Source organism: Lithobates pipiens, unplaced genomic scaffold (genome assembly GCF_037356315.1).
Source record: "Lithobates pipiens isolate NorthernLeopardFrog02 unplaced genomic scaffold, aLitPip1_a1.2 Scaffold_13, whole genome shotgun sequence".
NCBI lineage: Eukaryota > Metazoa > Chordata > Amphibia > Anura > Ranidae > Lithobates > Lithobates pipiens.
In genome coordinates, this window is record NW_027507718.1 from 84,414,479 (window position 1) to 84,431,088 (window position 16,610).

General features: G+C 44.5%; 1 protein-coding gene across 1 annotated transcript in view; it reads right to left on the bottom strand.

Moving 5' to 3' along the window:
- The window catches only part of MUSK (muscle associated receptor tyrosine kinase), a 308,402-nt gene that overhangs the window by 69,038 nt on the left and 222,754 nt on the right, over positions 1 to 16,610 (bottom strand). The window contains exon 14 of the mRNA XM_077475264.1: positions 12,442 to 12,637. Within this exon, the coding sequence (XP_077331390.1) occupies positions 12,442 to 12,637 (196 nt within the window). The remainder of the gene's footprint in view (positions 1 to 12,441; positions 12,638 to 16,610) is intronic.

Sequence of the window (16,610 nt, forward strand, 5' to 3'; positions counted from 1 at the left end):
CTGACTTCCGTTTTTCTTGTTTCCTCTGGTGGGGAGACACTGTTTTGGAACCTGGCTTTTGAAGCCCTGTAAGGGAGTCCGGGGCACTCCCAGGCACGTGGTGAGGTACATACCCGAACGTACAGTTCACCACCCCATATTCACAAAGTGAGGGCAGAGGTTCCGGGGGCCCACCATCACATTCACAGGGAGGCAGTTCCGCTCTCCCTGTACATGGATGCAGGCCACATTTGGAACCAGGCGGGCCGAGTGATGGGTGATGTCATTTCCAGCGGAGGGTGAATGTTTTCCTTTGACCCGCGACTTCCAGTTCTGGGGAGTCGGGAATGCGGCACAGGCAGCGTAAGACTCCACAGCAGCAACCACTAGCGTGGCCATGTCTGAAGTGGATGCTGAGACAGCACACAGTGATGCTAGCTCCAGCCATCCAAAGGTAAGAGTACCCTGGGGAGGGGGTCCTATTTATTTGGGATTTCCCCCCTCCGCAGATGGTCCCTGGTAGCAGGAGTGGTCCATCTGAGCGGTCAGAGGGGGGAGGTTCAGGTCCTTACCTTTTTAAAAGTCGTAGAACACTCACAGGGTTGTAACCTGTATGCGAGGGGGAAAGGTGATGTTATTTATATTTTTCTTGCATGTATTTCAGAAAGCTACTGAAAAATCAAGATCGTCACATAGCTCTAGGAGAAAGTGTGCCTCTTGTAGGGATACCCTAGGGGAATGTTCGACAAAAGTATTATGCAAAGACTGTATAGATGCTTAAGGCCCCATTCACACCTGAACGTAGCGTTTTCAGGCAGAAGAGCATTTTGCCGCGGTTTTGTGCAGGGCAAAAGATCACCAATATAAAAAGAAGAAAAACGCCCAAATCTGCCTGATTTGAGTGACAAAAAAGAGTCCAGAACTTGTTGAAGCTTCAGTCGTTCTGCTTCAGGTGATATGGAGTGGAGATGTGAACCATCTCCATTGAGAATAATGTATTTTTTTCCCCTCCTGCATTTTGTAGCTTCAGGTTTCAAGCTACAAAACGCTCAGGTGTGAATGGGGCCTTAGTCAGAAAAAGGGCATCAGAGCAGGAATTGGGGTTAGCGGCTTCAGTGAAGGAACTTTCTCCACCTTTCAGTCTTTTAAATCTTTGAAGGGTTTCAGCTTCCTACTAATCCCTCACCTGCACCCCAAATTACAACCCCTCCACAAGCACAGGGCTCTGCACCTTGCCAACCGGCTGCCACTGCCATGGTAGATGGAGCTGCCGGGGCCTTCAGAGAGGAGTCTAGGGAAGAGTCGGATAGTGCCACCTCTGATTCCCAGGAGGAGTCAGAGGAAGAAGACCGGGATGGGGAGTCCAGTCCATGATGTCCTGGTAGAAGCAGTAAAGGATTGGCAGGATCTTGAACGCAAACCTTTTTTCTCTAGATCTTTGAAAAGAAGGTTCCCGTTTTCAGAAGATCCATCGTCGAGCTGGAATAAAAACCCTAAACTGGATGTTGCCTTCTCCCAGGTTTCTAGACATACAGATCTGGCTTTTGAGGATATGGGAGCTCTAGCGGATAAGAGAATGGATTCCCTTCTAAAGAAAACCTGGGAATCGACCATAGGAAATCTGAAACCAGAAATGGCTGTAACAGTGGCAGCCCATAACCTGGAGCATTGGCTTTCCCAAATTAAGGCTCATATTGAAGCGAGAACTGCCAAGGGAACTATATTGTCGTCTTTTCCTATTCTTTTCCTATTCTGTGAGGAGTGTCATATATACCGGATGCGTCCGCAGAGTCTGTCCACATGTCTGTCACAGCTCTAGCCAACTCAGCCAGAAGAGCCTTCTGGATAAAAACATGGCGGGGCAATAGTGCCTCTAAAATTAAACTGCAGGATCCCATTGACGGGAGACTTACTTTTTGGCCCCAGTCTAGAAGCTGTGCTAGACTGCACAGCGGACAAAAAGAAATCCTTCCCAGTTAAGCACAAACCACCAGTTCAGACAAAGAAAAGGTTTAATCCCCAGAAATGAAAGGGGGCCCTTAAGCCTGAGGGGGGAAAAGAAAACTTTGGGCCAAAGGGGCAAGGGCAGAAGAGGCACAATTATTCATCCGCCTGAACAGCCCCAAGAAAGCCAATAATGTTCCAATCACGGTGGGAGGAAGACGGGGGGGGGGGGTCTTCCTCCCACAGTGGGAGGTGGTCAATTTATCTTGGGGATCATAAGGAGGGGGTACTACCTGGTATTTAAAAAACCACCCCAAAAGACTCCTCATCACACACCTTCCCAGGTGTACGGAAAAGGCAGAGGCCCTACTGAGGGCGTTAAAATTTGAGGAACAAAATGTAATACGCAGAGTTCCAAAGGAGAGGAACTCACACATATTTGTTGTGCAAAAACCCTCAGGAAAATACAGACTGATCCGGAACCTAAAACCCCATGATCAGTCTGTATCCTACCCTGAGAGATTCCATATGGAATCAATCTTTACGGTCAGAGCCTTGCTACCCCAGAATGCTACAAGGTGTCACTAGACATGTGCATTCGTTTTCGTCCGAATGCATTTTCGTCCGAATTTCAGCTATTTTCGTTTTCGTTTTGACAAACGATAACGAAAGCACAAAATCCGAAAAACGAAAGATCCGACATAAATAAATGCTTCATTTTCGTTTTCATTGTTACAACAGTTCGATATAGAATAGGAGATTCGACATGACTCTGACGATAACAATCTGTCTATAGAACCTGTGGTCGAATGTGCTTAACCTTACCTCTATTAGTCCAAGATTATATAGAGAAAATATTCGACAGAGAAAAAAGATTTGACAGAGAGAAAAGATTCTGCAAGTTACTGTCCTAAAAAGTGTTTGGGGACCCGGGTCCTGCCCCAGGGGACATGTATCAATGCAAAAAAAAGTTTTAAAAACTGCCGTTTTTTCGGGAGCAGTGATTTTAATAATGATTAAAGTGAAACAATAAAAGTGTAATATTCCTTTAAATTTCGTAGTGGGGTGTTGTCTATAGTATGCCTGTGAAGGGGCGCATGTTTCCCGTGCTTAGAATTGTCCCTGCACAAAGTGTCATTTATGCAGGAAAAAAAGTCCTTTAAAATCACTCGCAGCTATTATGAATTGTCGGCTCCCGTAATACAGAGAACACTCATTGAAAGTCATTGATAAAAAAAAAAATAAATAAAAAAAAAAAAAAGCGTGGGGGTCCCCCAAATTCAATTTCCAGGCCCTTCAGGTCTGGTATGGATATTAAGGGGAACCCTGCCTCAAATTTAAGAAAAAATTTGACGTGGGGTTCCCCCTAAATATCCATAACCAGACCCTTCAGGTCTGGTATGGATATTAAGGGGAACCCCGCATCAAATTTAAAAAAAATTTGACATGGGGTTCCCCCTAAAAATCCATACCAGACCCTTTATCCGAGCACGCAACCTGGCAGGCCGCAGGAAAAGAGGGGGGGACGAGAGAGCGGCCCCCCCTCCCTCCTGAACCATACCAGGCCACATGCCCTCAACATTGGGAGGATGCTTTGGGGGTCCGTGACCCCTCAAAGCACCTTGTCCCCATGTTGATGAGGACAAGGGCCTCATCCCCACAACCCTGGCCGGTGGTTGTGGAGGTCTGCGGGCGGGGGGCTTATCAGAATCTGGAAGCCCCCTTTAACAAGGGGACCCCCAGATCCCGGCCCCCCCCCTGTTTGAAATGGTAAGGGGGTACAAAAGTACCCCTACCATTTCACAAAGAAAGTGTAAAAAATGGTTAAATAAAACAAACACACTTTTGAAAAATTCCTTTATTAAAAATAAAAAAAAGATTCCAGCGGCGGTAATCCACTCTTGCTATCCAGCGACGGACGATCAGCTCTCCATCGATGTCTAATGTCATCCAGCGCAGCGCAGCATCCTTCTTCTGTCTCCGTGGAGGAGACACTACAGACATTCCGGCGGCTTGACGTTTCTTATATAGGGTGGGCGGGGCCACCCGTCACCTGACCCCGCCCCCCTCTGACGCAAGGGGAAACCCGGGGTTCCCTGTGACGTAGGGGTGACCCGCACCCCTCTGATGTAACACAGGCAGGTTTCCGTTACATCAGAGGGGGGCGGGGTCACCCATACGTCACGGGGAACCCCGGGTTTCCCCTTGCGTCAGAGGGGGGCGGGGTCAGGTGACGGGTGGCCCCGCCCTCCGTATATAAGAAACGTCAGCGCCGGAATGCCTCCAGTGTCTCCGTGGAGGAGACAGAAGAAGGATGCTGCGCTGCGCTGGATGACATTAGACATCGATGGAGAGCTGACCGTCCGTCGCTGGATAGCAAGAGTGGATTACCGCCGCTGGAATCTTTTTTTTATTTTTAATAAAGGAATTTTTAAAAAGTGTGTTTGTTTTATTTAAACATTTTTTACACTTTCTTTGTGAAATGGTAGGGGTACTTTTGTACCCCCTTACCATTTCAAACAGGGGGGGGGCGGGATCTGGGGGTCCCCTTGTTAAAGGGGGCTTCCAGATTCTGATAAGCCCCCCGCCCGCAGACCTCCATAACCACCGGCCAGGGTTGTGGGGATGAGGCCCTTGTCCTCATCAACATGGGGACAAGGTGCTTTGAGGGGTCACGGACCCCCAAAGCATCCTCCCAATGTTGAGGGCATGTGGCCTGGTACGGTTCAGGAGGGAGGGGGGGCCGCTCTCTCGTCCCCCCCTCTTTTCCTGCGGCCTGCCAGGTTGCGTGCTCGGATAAAGGGTCTGGTATGGATTTTTAGGGGGAACCCCACGTCAATTTTTTTTTTAATTTGACGCGGGGTTCCCCTTAATATCCATACCAGACCTGAAGGGTCTGGTTATGGATATTTAGGGGGAACCCCACGTCAAATTTTTTCTTAAATTTGAGGCAGGGTTCTCCTTAATATCCATACCAGACCTGAAGGGCCTGGTAATTGAATTTGGGGGACCCCCACGCTTTTTTTTTAATTTATTTATTTATTTATTTTTTTATCAATGACTTTCAATGAGTGTTCTCTGTATTACGGGAGCCGACAATTCATTATAGCTGCGAGTGATTTTAAAGGACTTTTTTTCCTGCATAAATGACACTTTGTGCAGGGACAATTCTAAGCACGGGAAACATGCGCCCCTTCACAGGCATACTATAGACAACCCCCCCTACGAAATTTAAAGGAATATTACACTTTTATTGTTTCACTTTAATCATTATTAAAATCACTGCTCCCGAAAAAACGGCCGTTTTTAAAACTTTTTTTTGCATTGATACATGTCCCCTGGGGCAGGACCCGGGTCCCCAAACACTTTTTAGGACAGTAACTTGCAAATTAGCCTTTAAAATTAGCACTTTAGATTTTGAACGTTGGAGTCCCATAGACTTTAATAGGGTTCTAAAGTATGCTATATAGTTAGCTCCGTCGAATCTTCTTTATACATTCGACAGACACCATAAGCCTTCCAAGACAGATTTGACCGTAATTCATGTGGATTTTCGGACGAATGCAATTTTTGAACGAAAAACGAAATAAATAAAAACGAATTTCGGGAGTAACTAAATAAATTAAGTTTTCAGACGAAAACGAAATTCCGAAACGAAATATTTTACTCTGCACATGTCTAGGTGTCACTAGATCTCAAGGACGCCTACCTCTATCGCAGAAGCTTTCCAGAAGTTTCTCCATCTAGCTGTGAAGATAGGAGAAACAATCCATCTACAGTTTCAGGCGCTTCCATATGGCCTATCCTCTTTACTCCAAATCTTCACGAAGGTCATAGCAGAAGCCATGGCTTTTCTGCGACTCAAAGGAGTCTCGATAATAGCATATCTGGATGACCTGCTCCTCTGCGTTGCATCTCCAGAACAGTTAACCAGAAATTTGGGACTTATGAAGGAGATCCTGACAGGTCTGGGGTGGCTGCTGAACCTGGAAAAGTCCCGCTTGATTCCATCTCAGTGCATTAACTACCTAGAGTACCTGCTAGACTACACTCAGTTAATAGTTTTTCTCCTGGCAGAAAAATTAAAGAAATTGGACAAGGCAGTGGCCTCTCTCCAGAACAACAGCAGGTCACTATAAGGGCAGCAATGCCAACTCTGGGTCTGCTAACTTCAACCATCCCAGCAGTTTAGTGGGCAGGGCTACATTTTTGTTCCCTCCTTTGTCCTAAAAATATGAGACCACAGCCAGGAGTTGTTAGACTTCTTAGTATACATTCCCCCTCAGGTAAAAAGATCCCTCTGGTGGTGGAGGAAAATGGTGAACCTGTCGCAGGGTCGTCTGTGGCTCATCCCAGGCTATAGGGTGGTAACCATGGACCCAAGCAGCAAAGGCTGGGTTGCACACTTAGGGACCCTACTGGTACAGGGCACCTGGATGGACGAGGAACTCAAAAGGTCACCCAATTTGAAGGAACTAAAAGCTGTCAGATTGGCACTCAGGTCCTTTAGGAGGGAACTACAGGACCACCACATTCAAGTGTGCTCAGACAACTCCTCTGTGGTCGCATATGTAAACAAGCAAGGCGGCATGCGGAACAGAATCCTGTTGACCATAGCAACAGAAGTCCTGAGTTGGGCCGAGACCAACGCACTCTTCCTATTGGCAGTTTTCCTAAAAGGGGAAAAGAATCTCAGCAGAAAGCAGCTGAGAGAAGGTGATTGGGTCCTCAAACAGGAAGTCTTCAATCCCATATCCAAAAGATGGGGACTCCCGGAGGTGAACCTCTTCACGTCAAGGGACAATGCAAAAACCCCCTGTTTATTCTCATTAACAGGTGGAAAAGATGCACTAGGGGTGAATGCGCTAACACAGAACTGGCGTTTCAAGAAATGCTATGCCTTCCAGCCACTGGTCTTGCTACAGGCAGTGCTGAGAAAATTTCAAACAGAGAACAACTCTCTGATCTTGGTGGCACCACATTGGCCCAGAAGGTCCTGATTCTCGGTCCTCAAACAGTTAGCAGTAGAACCTCCAGGGTTCCTACCACTCTGGGCGGATCTCCTTTTACAGGGCCCGGTCCTTTGTCCCCAGATATATCGATGGAACCTAGCGACCTGGCTACTGAGGAATGGTTATTAAAGACCAAAGGTTTTTCAGAAAGGCTGATATCCACACTCCCCAATAGCAGAAAGAAGGAGACACGCCAGATCTACAAAAAAGTCTAGTTACACTTTAACAAATGGTGCATAGGAAACTCCTTCGTGCAGAGCCCCATAGAAGTTTTGGAGCTTTTGCAGTGCAGGTTAGATAAAGAGATAGCCATGAGTACCCTAAAGACCCAGGTATCAGCACTTGTGCATAAAAGACCTCTGGCTGCTAAACCTTCGGTGGTCAGATTTTTCCGAGCACTTGTGAGGCAGAGACCAGTTCAAGGCCCACCCTTCCCTAAGTGGGACCTATCTTTGGTCTTATAGGCCCTAACGGAGCCACCATTTGAACCTTTAGAAAATTGTTCACTAAATGATTTTACATTCAAGACAATATTTTTGGTTTCAGGAGGGTCAGTGAAATAGAGGCTTTATCAAGCAGACCCCCTTTTTGTGTTGTTTTCTCGGATCGAGTAGTTTTCAAAATGGATCCAGTATTCTTACCTAAAGTGGCTTTCATAGAAGCCAGGAGATAGTTTTACCCACTTTTTGCACTAATCCCTCAGGAGAAAGGGAGTCTAAATTTAACACCTTAGATGTAAGGAGATGTATCCTGCAGTACTTACCGATGAAAGCAGTAAGGAAGTCATATTCTTTGTTCATTTTATTTTCTGGGGGAAGAAAGGGGTATAAAGCATCTCAACGCACTGTTGCCAGATGCTCAGGGTAACCATTGGTCAGGCCTATACATTGCCAGGAAAAGATGTTCCTGTTGGAATAAAAGTACACTCTACTAGGGCTATGTTAGATACCATCACCAATCCACCTTGTGAGCACCGTTTGGTGATGCAATAACCATAATGATGAAGAAAATGAGCCTGATCTCCAGAAAGGAAATGAACCACATGCCGACCAGCCGCCGCAGTTCTACTGTGGCAGAATGGCACGGCTGGGCGAAACAACGTTATGTAACGTCACTTCACCCTGTGACCACTAGGGGGCACGTGCACCACGAGATCGCTCGAGGCACACGGAGAACCTGGAACTGTGTGTGTAAACACACAAGTTTCCATTTCTCTTAGGGGAGTCAGTGACCTCATCATCCCCTCCTTCTTCATCACTGTCATCACTGGAGCAAACCTGGCAGTATGCTGCAGCTGGTGGAACATGATTGCCAGATTGCTGTCCTTCTTGAGCATCCACTCTGTCTGCACTCACGCTACTGCCTTCCTCTAGCTGGGTATCATCATCAGAGCCTTCAAAACGCTGGGCATCCTCCTGGAGCATGTACCCAAGTAGTATTGGCTTACAGGGAGATGGGAAAACCAGCAATTGGGTAGTTTTAGGTGCACACTGACACAGCACACCGACGGTAATTACTTCAGCTGCCTGCCTGTGTTACAGAAACAGAACAACACCAGCAATAAGGGGTAGCTTCAGGTGTATACTGTGCAGGAGGCACACAGCACCCACTGTAAATGCTGCAGATGCCTGTATTAGAGAACACCAGCAATAAAGGGTAGCTACAGGTGTATACTGTGCTGGATGCACACAACACCCACTTTAACTCCTGCTGATGCCTGTATTAGAGAACACCAGCAATAAAGGGTAGCTACAGGTGTATACTGTGCTGGAGGAACACAACACCCACTTTAACTCCTGCGGATGCCTGTATTAGAGAACACCAACAATAAAGGGTAGCTTCAGGTGTATACTGTGCTGGAGGCACACAACACCCACTTTAACTGCTGCAGATGCTTGTATTAAAGAACACCAGCAATAAAGGGTAGCTACAGGTGAATACTGTGCTGGAGGCACACAACACCCACTTTAATTCCTGCAGATGCCTGTATTAGAAAACACCAGCAATAAAGGGTAGCTACAGGTGTATACTGTGCTGGAGGCACACAATGCCCACTTTAACTCCTGCAGATGCCTGTATTAGAGAACACCAGCAATAAAGGGTAGCTACAGGTGTATACTGTGCTGGAGGCACACAACACCCACTTTAACTCCTGCGGATGCCTGTATTAGAGAACACCAGCAATAAAGGGTATCTACAGGTGTATACTGTGCTGGAGGCACACAACACCCACTTTAACTGCTGCAGATGCTTGTATTAAAGAACACCAGCAATAAAGGGTAGCTACAGGTGAATACTGTGCTGGAGGCACACAACACCCACTTTAATTCCTGCAGATGCCTGTATTAGAGAACACCAATAATAAAGGGTAGCTACAGGTGTATACTGTGCTGGAGGCACACAACACCCACTTTAACTCCTGCAGGTGCCTGTATTAGAGAACACCAGCAATAAAGGGTAGCTACAGATGTATACTGTGCTGCAGGCACACAACACCCACTTTAACTCCTGCAGATGCCTGTATTAGAGAACACCAGCAATAAAGGGTAGCTACAGGTGTATACTGTTCTGGAGGCACACAACACCCACTTTAACTCCTGCGGATGCCTGTATTAGAGAACACCAGTAATAAAGGGTAGCTACAGGTATATACTGTGCTGGGGGCACACAACACCCACTTTAACTCCTGCAGATGCCTTTATTAGAGAACACCAGCAATAAAGGGTAGCTACAGGTGTATTCTGTGTTGGAGGCACACAACACCCACTTTAACTCTTGCAAATTCACATGCTGCTCTCTCCCTGCACAGACGAACAGGGATTATCGAGTCGAACATGCGTTCGACTCGAACACCGAGCTCATCCCTAGCCAGCAGCCTTGGCGGTCATATTTTATATGCTGAGATACCGAAATGTGTTTTTTTATTAAATGGGACATACAGAGGAGTACCAAATGGTAGTAGGGGTTGACACATGGTGGAATCAGGCAAACATGCTTCATAACTTTAAATAAAGATCTGGTGGAGACTTGGCATTAAATACATGACAAACAAATGACCACTTTATAATTGTGCATCTGAAGAATTATATAATTCAACAATGAGCCCCATTGAACAACAAAATTATTACTATGAATAACAAAAAATAAATAAAAAAACTCATTGGAGACTCAACACCCCTACCTATGTATCTACAGTCACTGGGTAATAATAACACAATTACAGAAGAATGCATCACCACCCACCTTTGACTATTACAGGCAAAAAATACATATCCATAAATCTATAACGGAATATATTCACTCCCAGATAAAGTTGCAATTACAAAGTCCAAATCACTTTGTTTACAAATCAAGGTTGAAACACCTAAAAACTTTTATGAATAATGCAATCTTTTTTTTTTTTTTTTTACTTACTAAAACTGGCTGCTTTTTTTTCCAGCCACCAGACTGAACGGAAAAAATAAATAAAAGCAGATTCCTCCATCTACACAACCAATGTAGATGGAGGAATCCCCCCTGCCAAGACAATATATTCTTAACCAACAAATTAGATCCATTAATGGCCACCTTAACTGACCTCTACTTTATTTTGTCCTAGAAAAAATATATAAAGCCATATTGTTTCTTCTATGTAATATCAGGATTACCCTTCACAGACACACTTCTTTTTAAGCACCACACACATAGAAGTGGCTTAATCCAGCTGCTTACCGAATAATTCAGATTTGTTGAGAAGCAGATTGAAACAGACATTCCTGTCCTTTACGGTAATTACAGGACTTATATGGCCAGCATGTGCTTTGTCTTATGAATGATAAAAATTGTTTTTCTCAAATGTATAGTAGCTAGTCAGATAGTAATAAATCTTAAAGAGGTATTCAAGTACATAATGCTCTTTTCATGAAATGCAAACATGGAAGAACTACCCAAACATAATATATGTGTTATTAACTCACTAAAACTGTCAGAAGCTAAGATTTGAATTACACACAAGAGTCTTACCTGCTTCACCTACTCTGACTTACAGCGTGAGATGACTAACATTCCTACTGATAGTTTAAAGCTAAATATGGATCCAATTGCTTCCATTGTGGACCAGTGAGGCTGATGGACTTCCCTCCCACATTTCTTTCATTTCTTTATTAGTACCTGTGCGGCAGCTGGTGGATGTGCTGTATCCAGTTGGATGTTGTACGTGGGCTGGATGTGGCTTTCCTCGGTGTCTGCGTCTGCATACTCTTGGGGTACAAAAACCAGGCCTCCAGCAACCATTTTGCCAGAACCTGGGGAGCCTTTCCACATAGCTATTAAGCAGCGGTCATCTTACTCCAGAGGTGAGTGTTCATTTTACTTTAAATCCAGCCTTATGCAGCAGGAATAATTACATATATCTATGTGGGCAAATGAGATACATATATCTACATTGCTCCAATTCCCCTTAGGGACATTTTGCAGCAAGTAACATATTGTCTTTTATAAGCAGTATATTCTATATTTATCATAATTGGTTGCATGTTTAACAACTTGGATATACAGTTACCTTATCAGGAGCTAAGAGCACCATATTAGGTAACTTGAAGTTATATATTTTCTATTTGGTCTTTTACTCCTTGCCCACTTTTTTCATATATTGCATAGATCAGAATCTGGACTCCATTAAAGTGGATTACTCAGCTGCATCAAACTTGGTTTGATTTTCATTACCGCATGTTGCTACTACATTGGATTTAGTAAGTATGCTGATTCCAAGTAATCAGATAACCCTGATAATCTATTCAAGCTATTGGCTCTAGGAGTATAGTTATTTATTTTCAATATTATCTATATTGTAGATTCAGGTTGACTTGTGTTATTGTACCCCCTCTGTGACTGGCTCCATGTGGGAGCTCAGCGTGGACCTATGGGTGTCCTTTGCATTCCCTTACCCTTTTGGGACTGTACCTTCTGTCGCCTCCAGTCTCAGTTGGGTTGGAATTCTGAGAACTTTGGTACGTGATGAAAGCTTAACATGATGTATGTACTTGATTTTTGTATCTGTATTTATTAATTATACATATTTTCTTTATATAATTGTACTGTTGCATTTTAATACTTCCCGAAGAAGACAAACTTGGCAAAACATGTAGAAGATATAAGCTATTCATTTGGAACAAAATACAATGCAACAATATCCACTGTTCAACTATGTATATGTACTCATAATATCTATGTGTTTATGGATTTTAAACTTTCCCCGATCTGTACTGCCACCCTCACACCAATCTACCAGACATTTTTTAACCCCCCTTCCCCCCCAACACACGACCCTGCCTGCACTCACCCTTCTTAAACTTAACAACACCACTTTACTTGCCACCACCTCAGTTCATCTACTTTTTCCACCATAGCTGCCCCAACACACTTTTGCTAGTTATTTTTACATGGACAGATTCTCAGACTGCCTCAAGCGTTGAATGTGAGGGACAAGTTGCACATACTTTACTTGTAATATATAATAAGGAAATACCTGTTTATATGCTTCAATTTCTTCTGTCTACGACAGCAAACGAGTGCAACAGCTATCAGCAATATCAAGGCAGCAAAGCTGGAGATGGCGGATATGATAACTATCATAGAATGTGCTGGAGAGAAGGACGAAGACAATGATGGTATAGCTGGTGCCTCAAATGCTGTTTTTATAGTTGCTGGTAAATGTGGTACACCTTTTAAAGAGGAATAAAAATACAAGTTTAAGACTGATATGAAAAAATAGGGTGTTTTAAATACAAATCTGAATTTGCAGTTTGGCATTTTTTGGCCCGATAGAAAGAATAGTCCATCCAAAAACAATTCTGTTGCAAAAATAGTTTTTGAAAATAAAAGTCTCTCTGCAAAGAAGATAATCAATACTCAACTCTTCTGCTACAAGTGCTGTAGTGGCAAAAAATAATGTTTATAAATCAAAACTTTCTGGAGTAAACTTTTTTATCCCCCACTACACGTTTAAGTTCCTGCTGCAGGCCCCCAAATATTACAAGACACAGTACACAGTGACATAGGGCCAGCAGACCAAACTATTGTGTGCAGTAGGAGACCAGAATAATCAGAATTCTGCTGAATATTTAGCCAGCGATTTCTCTTTATTGCAGCAGAGATTGGGGGCACGGGCAGCAGGAAGGCAAGTATTAATTACCTTTCTTGCAGGGAAACCTTTATTTTCAACATCTATTTTTTGTTGCTTTTATGAAATAATATGAATTGATGAGCTTTAACTTAAAGCAACAACCCACTAAGACCTGGCCCCGCCATTACCAGAGCCTTAGCAGGCTGTAGATGGTCTGCTGAAATGCATGAAATGGCACTTAGAACTTTGATGGGGCAGGATTTCTTTCCAAATTGAGTACAGCCTATGAGGGAAAGAAGGTATGGTCTAGAAGAACTGGGCCATCATCCATAAATATACATGCATGAAACGAGGAGAAAGCCCCAATAGTGGAATTATGTGGGCCCAAAGTCAATGTGTATCAGTAGTAAGCATTAAAATAGTATAAAAGCAAAATTGCAGTTTTTTAAAACATAATAAATAGCTGGTGTAACAACATTATCACCTCAAATTGACACATAGTAATACATAGTATCCTATCAGTTATGTCCTTTAGGGGTGGAAAACACAGGTACGGCAGTCGGACAGGTTAAAAAACAATAGTGGCATCCATCAAATCAGTAGGAGGAAGCACATCCCAAATGTTCATTATTTTTTTCTTAGATATGTTGGCGGTATGTGTAACTATCTAGATGTGACCCTTAGCTGTTCTTGTTTTGAGCACCCCATATGGGCATTTGGGATGTGCTGTCCTGCTGCTATGATGGATATCACTATTGTTTTTTAACCTGTCTGGCTGCTGTACATGTGTTTTCCACCCCTAAAGGACATAAATGATACATATGCTGCTGCCATAAATCCCTGAAGAAAGAATGTATATTCTGAAACACGTTGGATGTTTCTATGAAATTCTGTATTGAGCAGTCACGGCTCATGCACCAGGATGACAACATATGTCTGAATACTATGTATTACTATGTGTTGCTTTGAGGTGATAATGCTGTTACCTTACACCAGCCATTATTTTTTTTAAGAATTGTCTTGACTAAAAACTGCAATTTTGCTTCTATACTATTTTGGATTATTACTACTGATACACATTGACTTTGGACACACTATTGGGGGTTTTGCCTCATTTCAATTCAGGGTAGCCTGGGCAATCACTAGAACTAGAATGCCAGATTACTGGGAAGCAGGGGCAGGTTTTCATCGCTACATATAAATGGATAACATAAGCCCTAAGCAGTAGGCAATGTCTACTTTGCATATTAGCTATACGTATTGGGTACATAGTTATATTTAGTAGACATGTGCATACGTTTTCGTCCGAATGCATTTTCGTCCGAATTTCAGCTATTTTCGTTTTCGTTTTGACAAACGATAACGAAAGCACAAAATCCGAAAAACGAAAGATCCGACATAAATAAATGCTTCATTTTCGTTTTCATTGTTACAACAGTTCGATATAGAATAGGAGATTCGACATGACTCTGACGATAACAATCTGTCTATAGAACCTGTGGTCGAATGTGCTTAACCTTACCTCTATTAGTCCAAGATTATATAGAGAAAATATTCGACAGAGAAAAAAGATTTGACAGAGAGAAAAGATTCTGCAAGTTACTGTCCTAAAAAGTGTTTGGGGACCCGGGTCCTGCCCCAGGGGACATGTATCAATGCAAAAAAAAGTTTTAAAAACGGCCGTTTTTTCGGGAGCAGTGATTTTAATAATGATTAAAGTGAAACAATAAAAGTGTAATATTCCTTTAAATTTCATAGGGGGGTGTTGTCTATAGTATGCCTGTGAAGGGGCGCATGTTTCCCGTGCTTAGAATAGTCCCTGCACAAAGTGTCATTTATGCAGGAAAAAAAGTCCTTTAAAATCACTCGCAGCTATTATGAATTGTCGGCTCCCGTAATACAGAGAACACTCATTGAAAGTCATTGATAAAAAAATAAATAAATAAATAAAAAAAAAAGCGTGGGGGTCCCCCAAATTCAATTTCCAGGCCCTTCAGGTCTGGTATGGATATTAAGGGGAACCCTGCCTCAAATTTAAGAAAAAATTTGACGTGGGGTTCCCCCTAAATATCCATAACCAGACCCTTCAGGTCTGGTATGGATATTAAGGGGAACCCCGCATCAAATTTAAAAAAAAATTGACATGGGGTTCCCCCTAAAAATCCATACCAGACCCTTTATCCGAGCACGCAACCTGGCAGGCCGCAGGAAAAGAGGGGGGGACGAGAGAGCGGCCCCCCCTCCCTCCTGAACCGTACCAGGCCACATGCCCTCAACATTGGGAGGATGCTTTGGGGGTCCGTGACCCCTCAAAGCACCTTGTCCCCATGTTGATGAGGACAAGGGCCTCATCCCCACAACCCTGGCCGGTGGTTGTGGAGGTCTGCGGGCGGGGGGCTTATCAGAATCTGGAAGCCCCCTTTAACAAGGGGACCCCCAGATCCCGGCCCCCCCCTGTTTGAAATGGTAAGGGGGTACAAAAGTACCCCTACCATTTCACAAAGAAAGTGTAAAAAATGGTTAAATAAAACAAACACACTTTTGAAAAATTCCTTTATTAAAAATAAAAAAAAGATTCCAGCGGCGGTAATCCACTCTTGCTATCCAGCGACGGACGATCAGCTCTCCATCGATGTCTAATGTCATCCAGCGCAGCATCCTTCTTCTGTCTCCGTGGAGGAGACACTACAGACATTCCGGCGGCTTGACGTTTCTTATATAGGGTGGGCGGGGCCACCCGTCACCTGACCCCGCCCCCCTCTGACGCAAGGGGAAACCCGGGGTTCCCTGTGACGTAGGGGTGACCCGCACCCCTCTGATGTAACACAGGCAGGTTTCCGTTACATCAGAGGGGGGCGGGGTCACCCATACGTCACGGGGAACCCCGGGTTTCCCCTTGCGTCAGAGGGGGGCGGGGTCAGGTGACGGGTGGCCCCGCCCTCCGTATATAAGAAACGTCAGCGCCGGAATGCCTCCAGTGTCTCCGTGGAGGAGACAGAAGAAGGATGCTGCGCTGCGCTGGATGACATTAGACATCGATGGAGAGCTGACCGTCCGTCGCTGGATAGCAAGAGTGGATTACCGCCGCTGGAATCTTTTTTTTATTTTTAATAAAGGAATTTTTAAAAAGTGTGTTTGTTTTATTTAAACATTTTTTACACTTTCTTTGTGAAATGGTAGGGGTACTTTTGTACCCCCTTACCATTTCAAACAGGGGGGGGGCCGGGATCTGGGGGTCCCCTTGTTAAAGGGGGCTTCCAGATTCTGATAAGCCCCCCGCCCGCAGACCTCCACAACCACCGGCCAGGGTTGTGGGGATGAGGCCCTTGTCCTCATCAACATGGGGACAAGGTGCTTTGAGGGGTCACGGACCCCCAAAGCATCCTCCCAATGTTGAGGGCATGTGGCCTGGTACGGTTCAGGAGGGAGGGGGGGCCGCTCTCTCGTCCCCCCCTCTTTTCCTGCGGCCTGCCAGGTTGCGTGCTCGGATAAAGGGTCTGGTATGGATTTTTAGGGGGAACCCCACGTCAATTTTTTTTTTAATTTGACGCGGGGTTCCCCTTAATATCCAG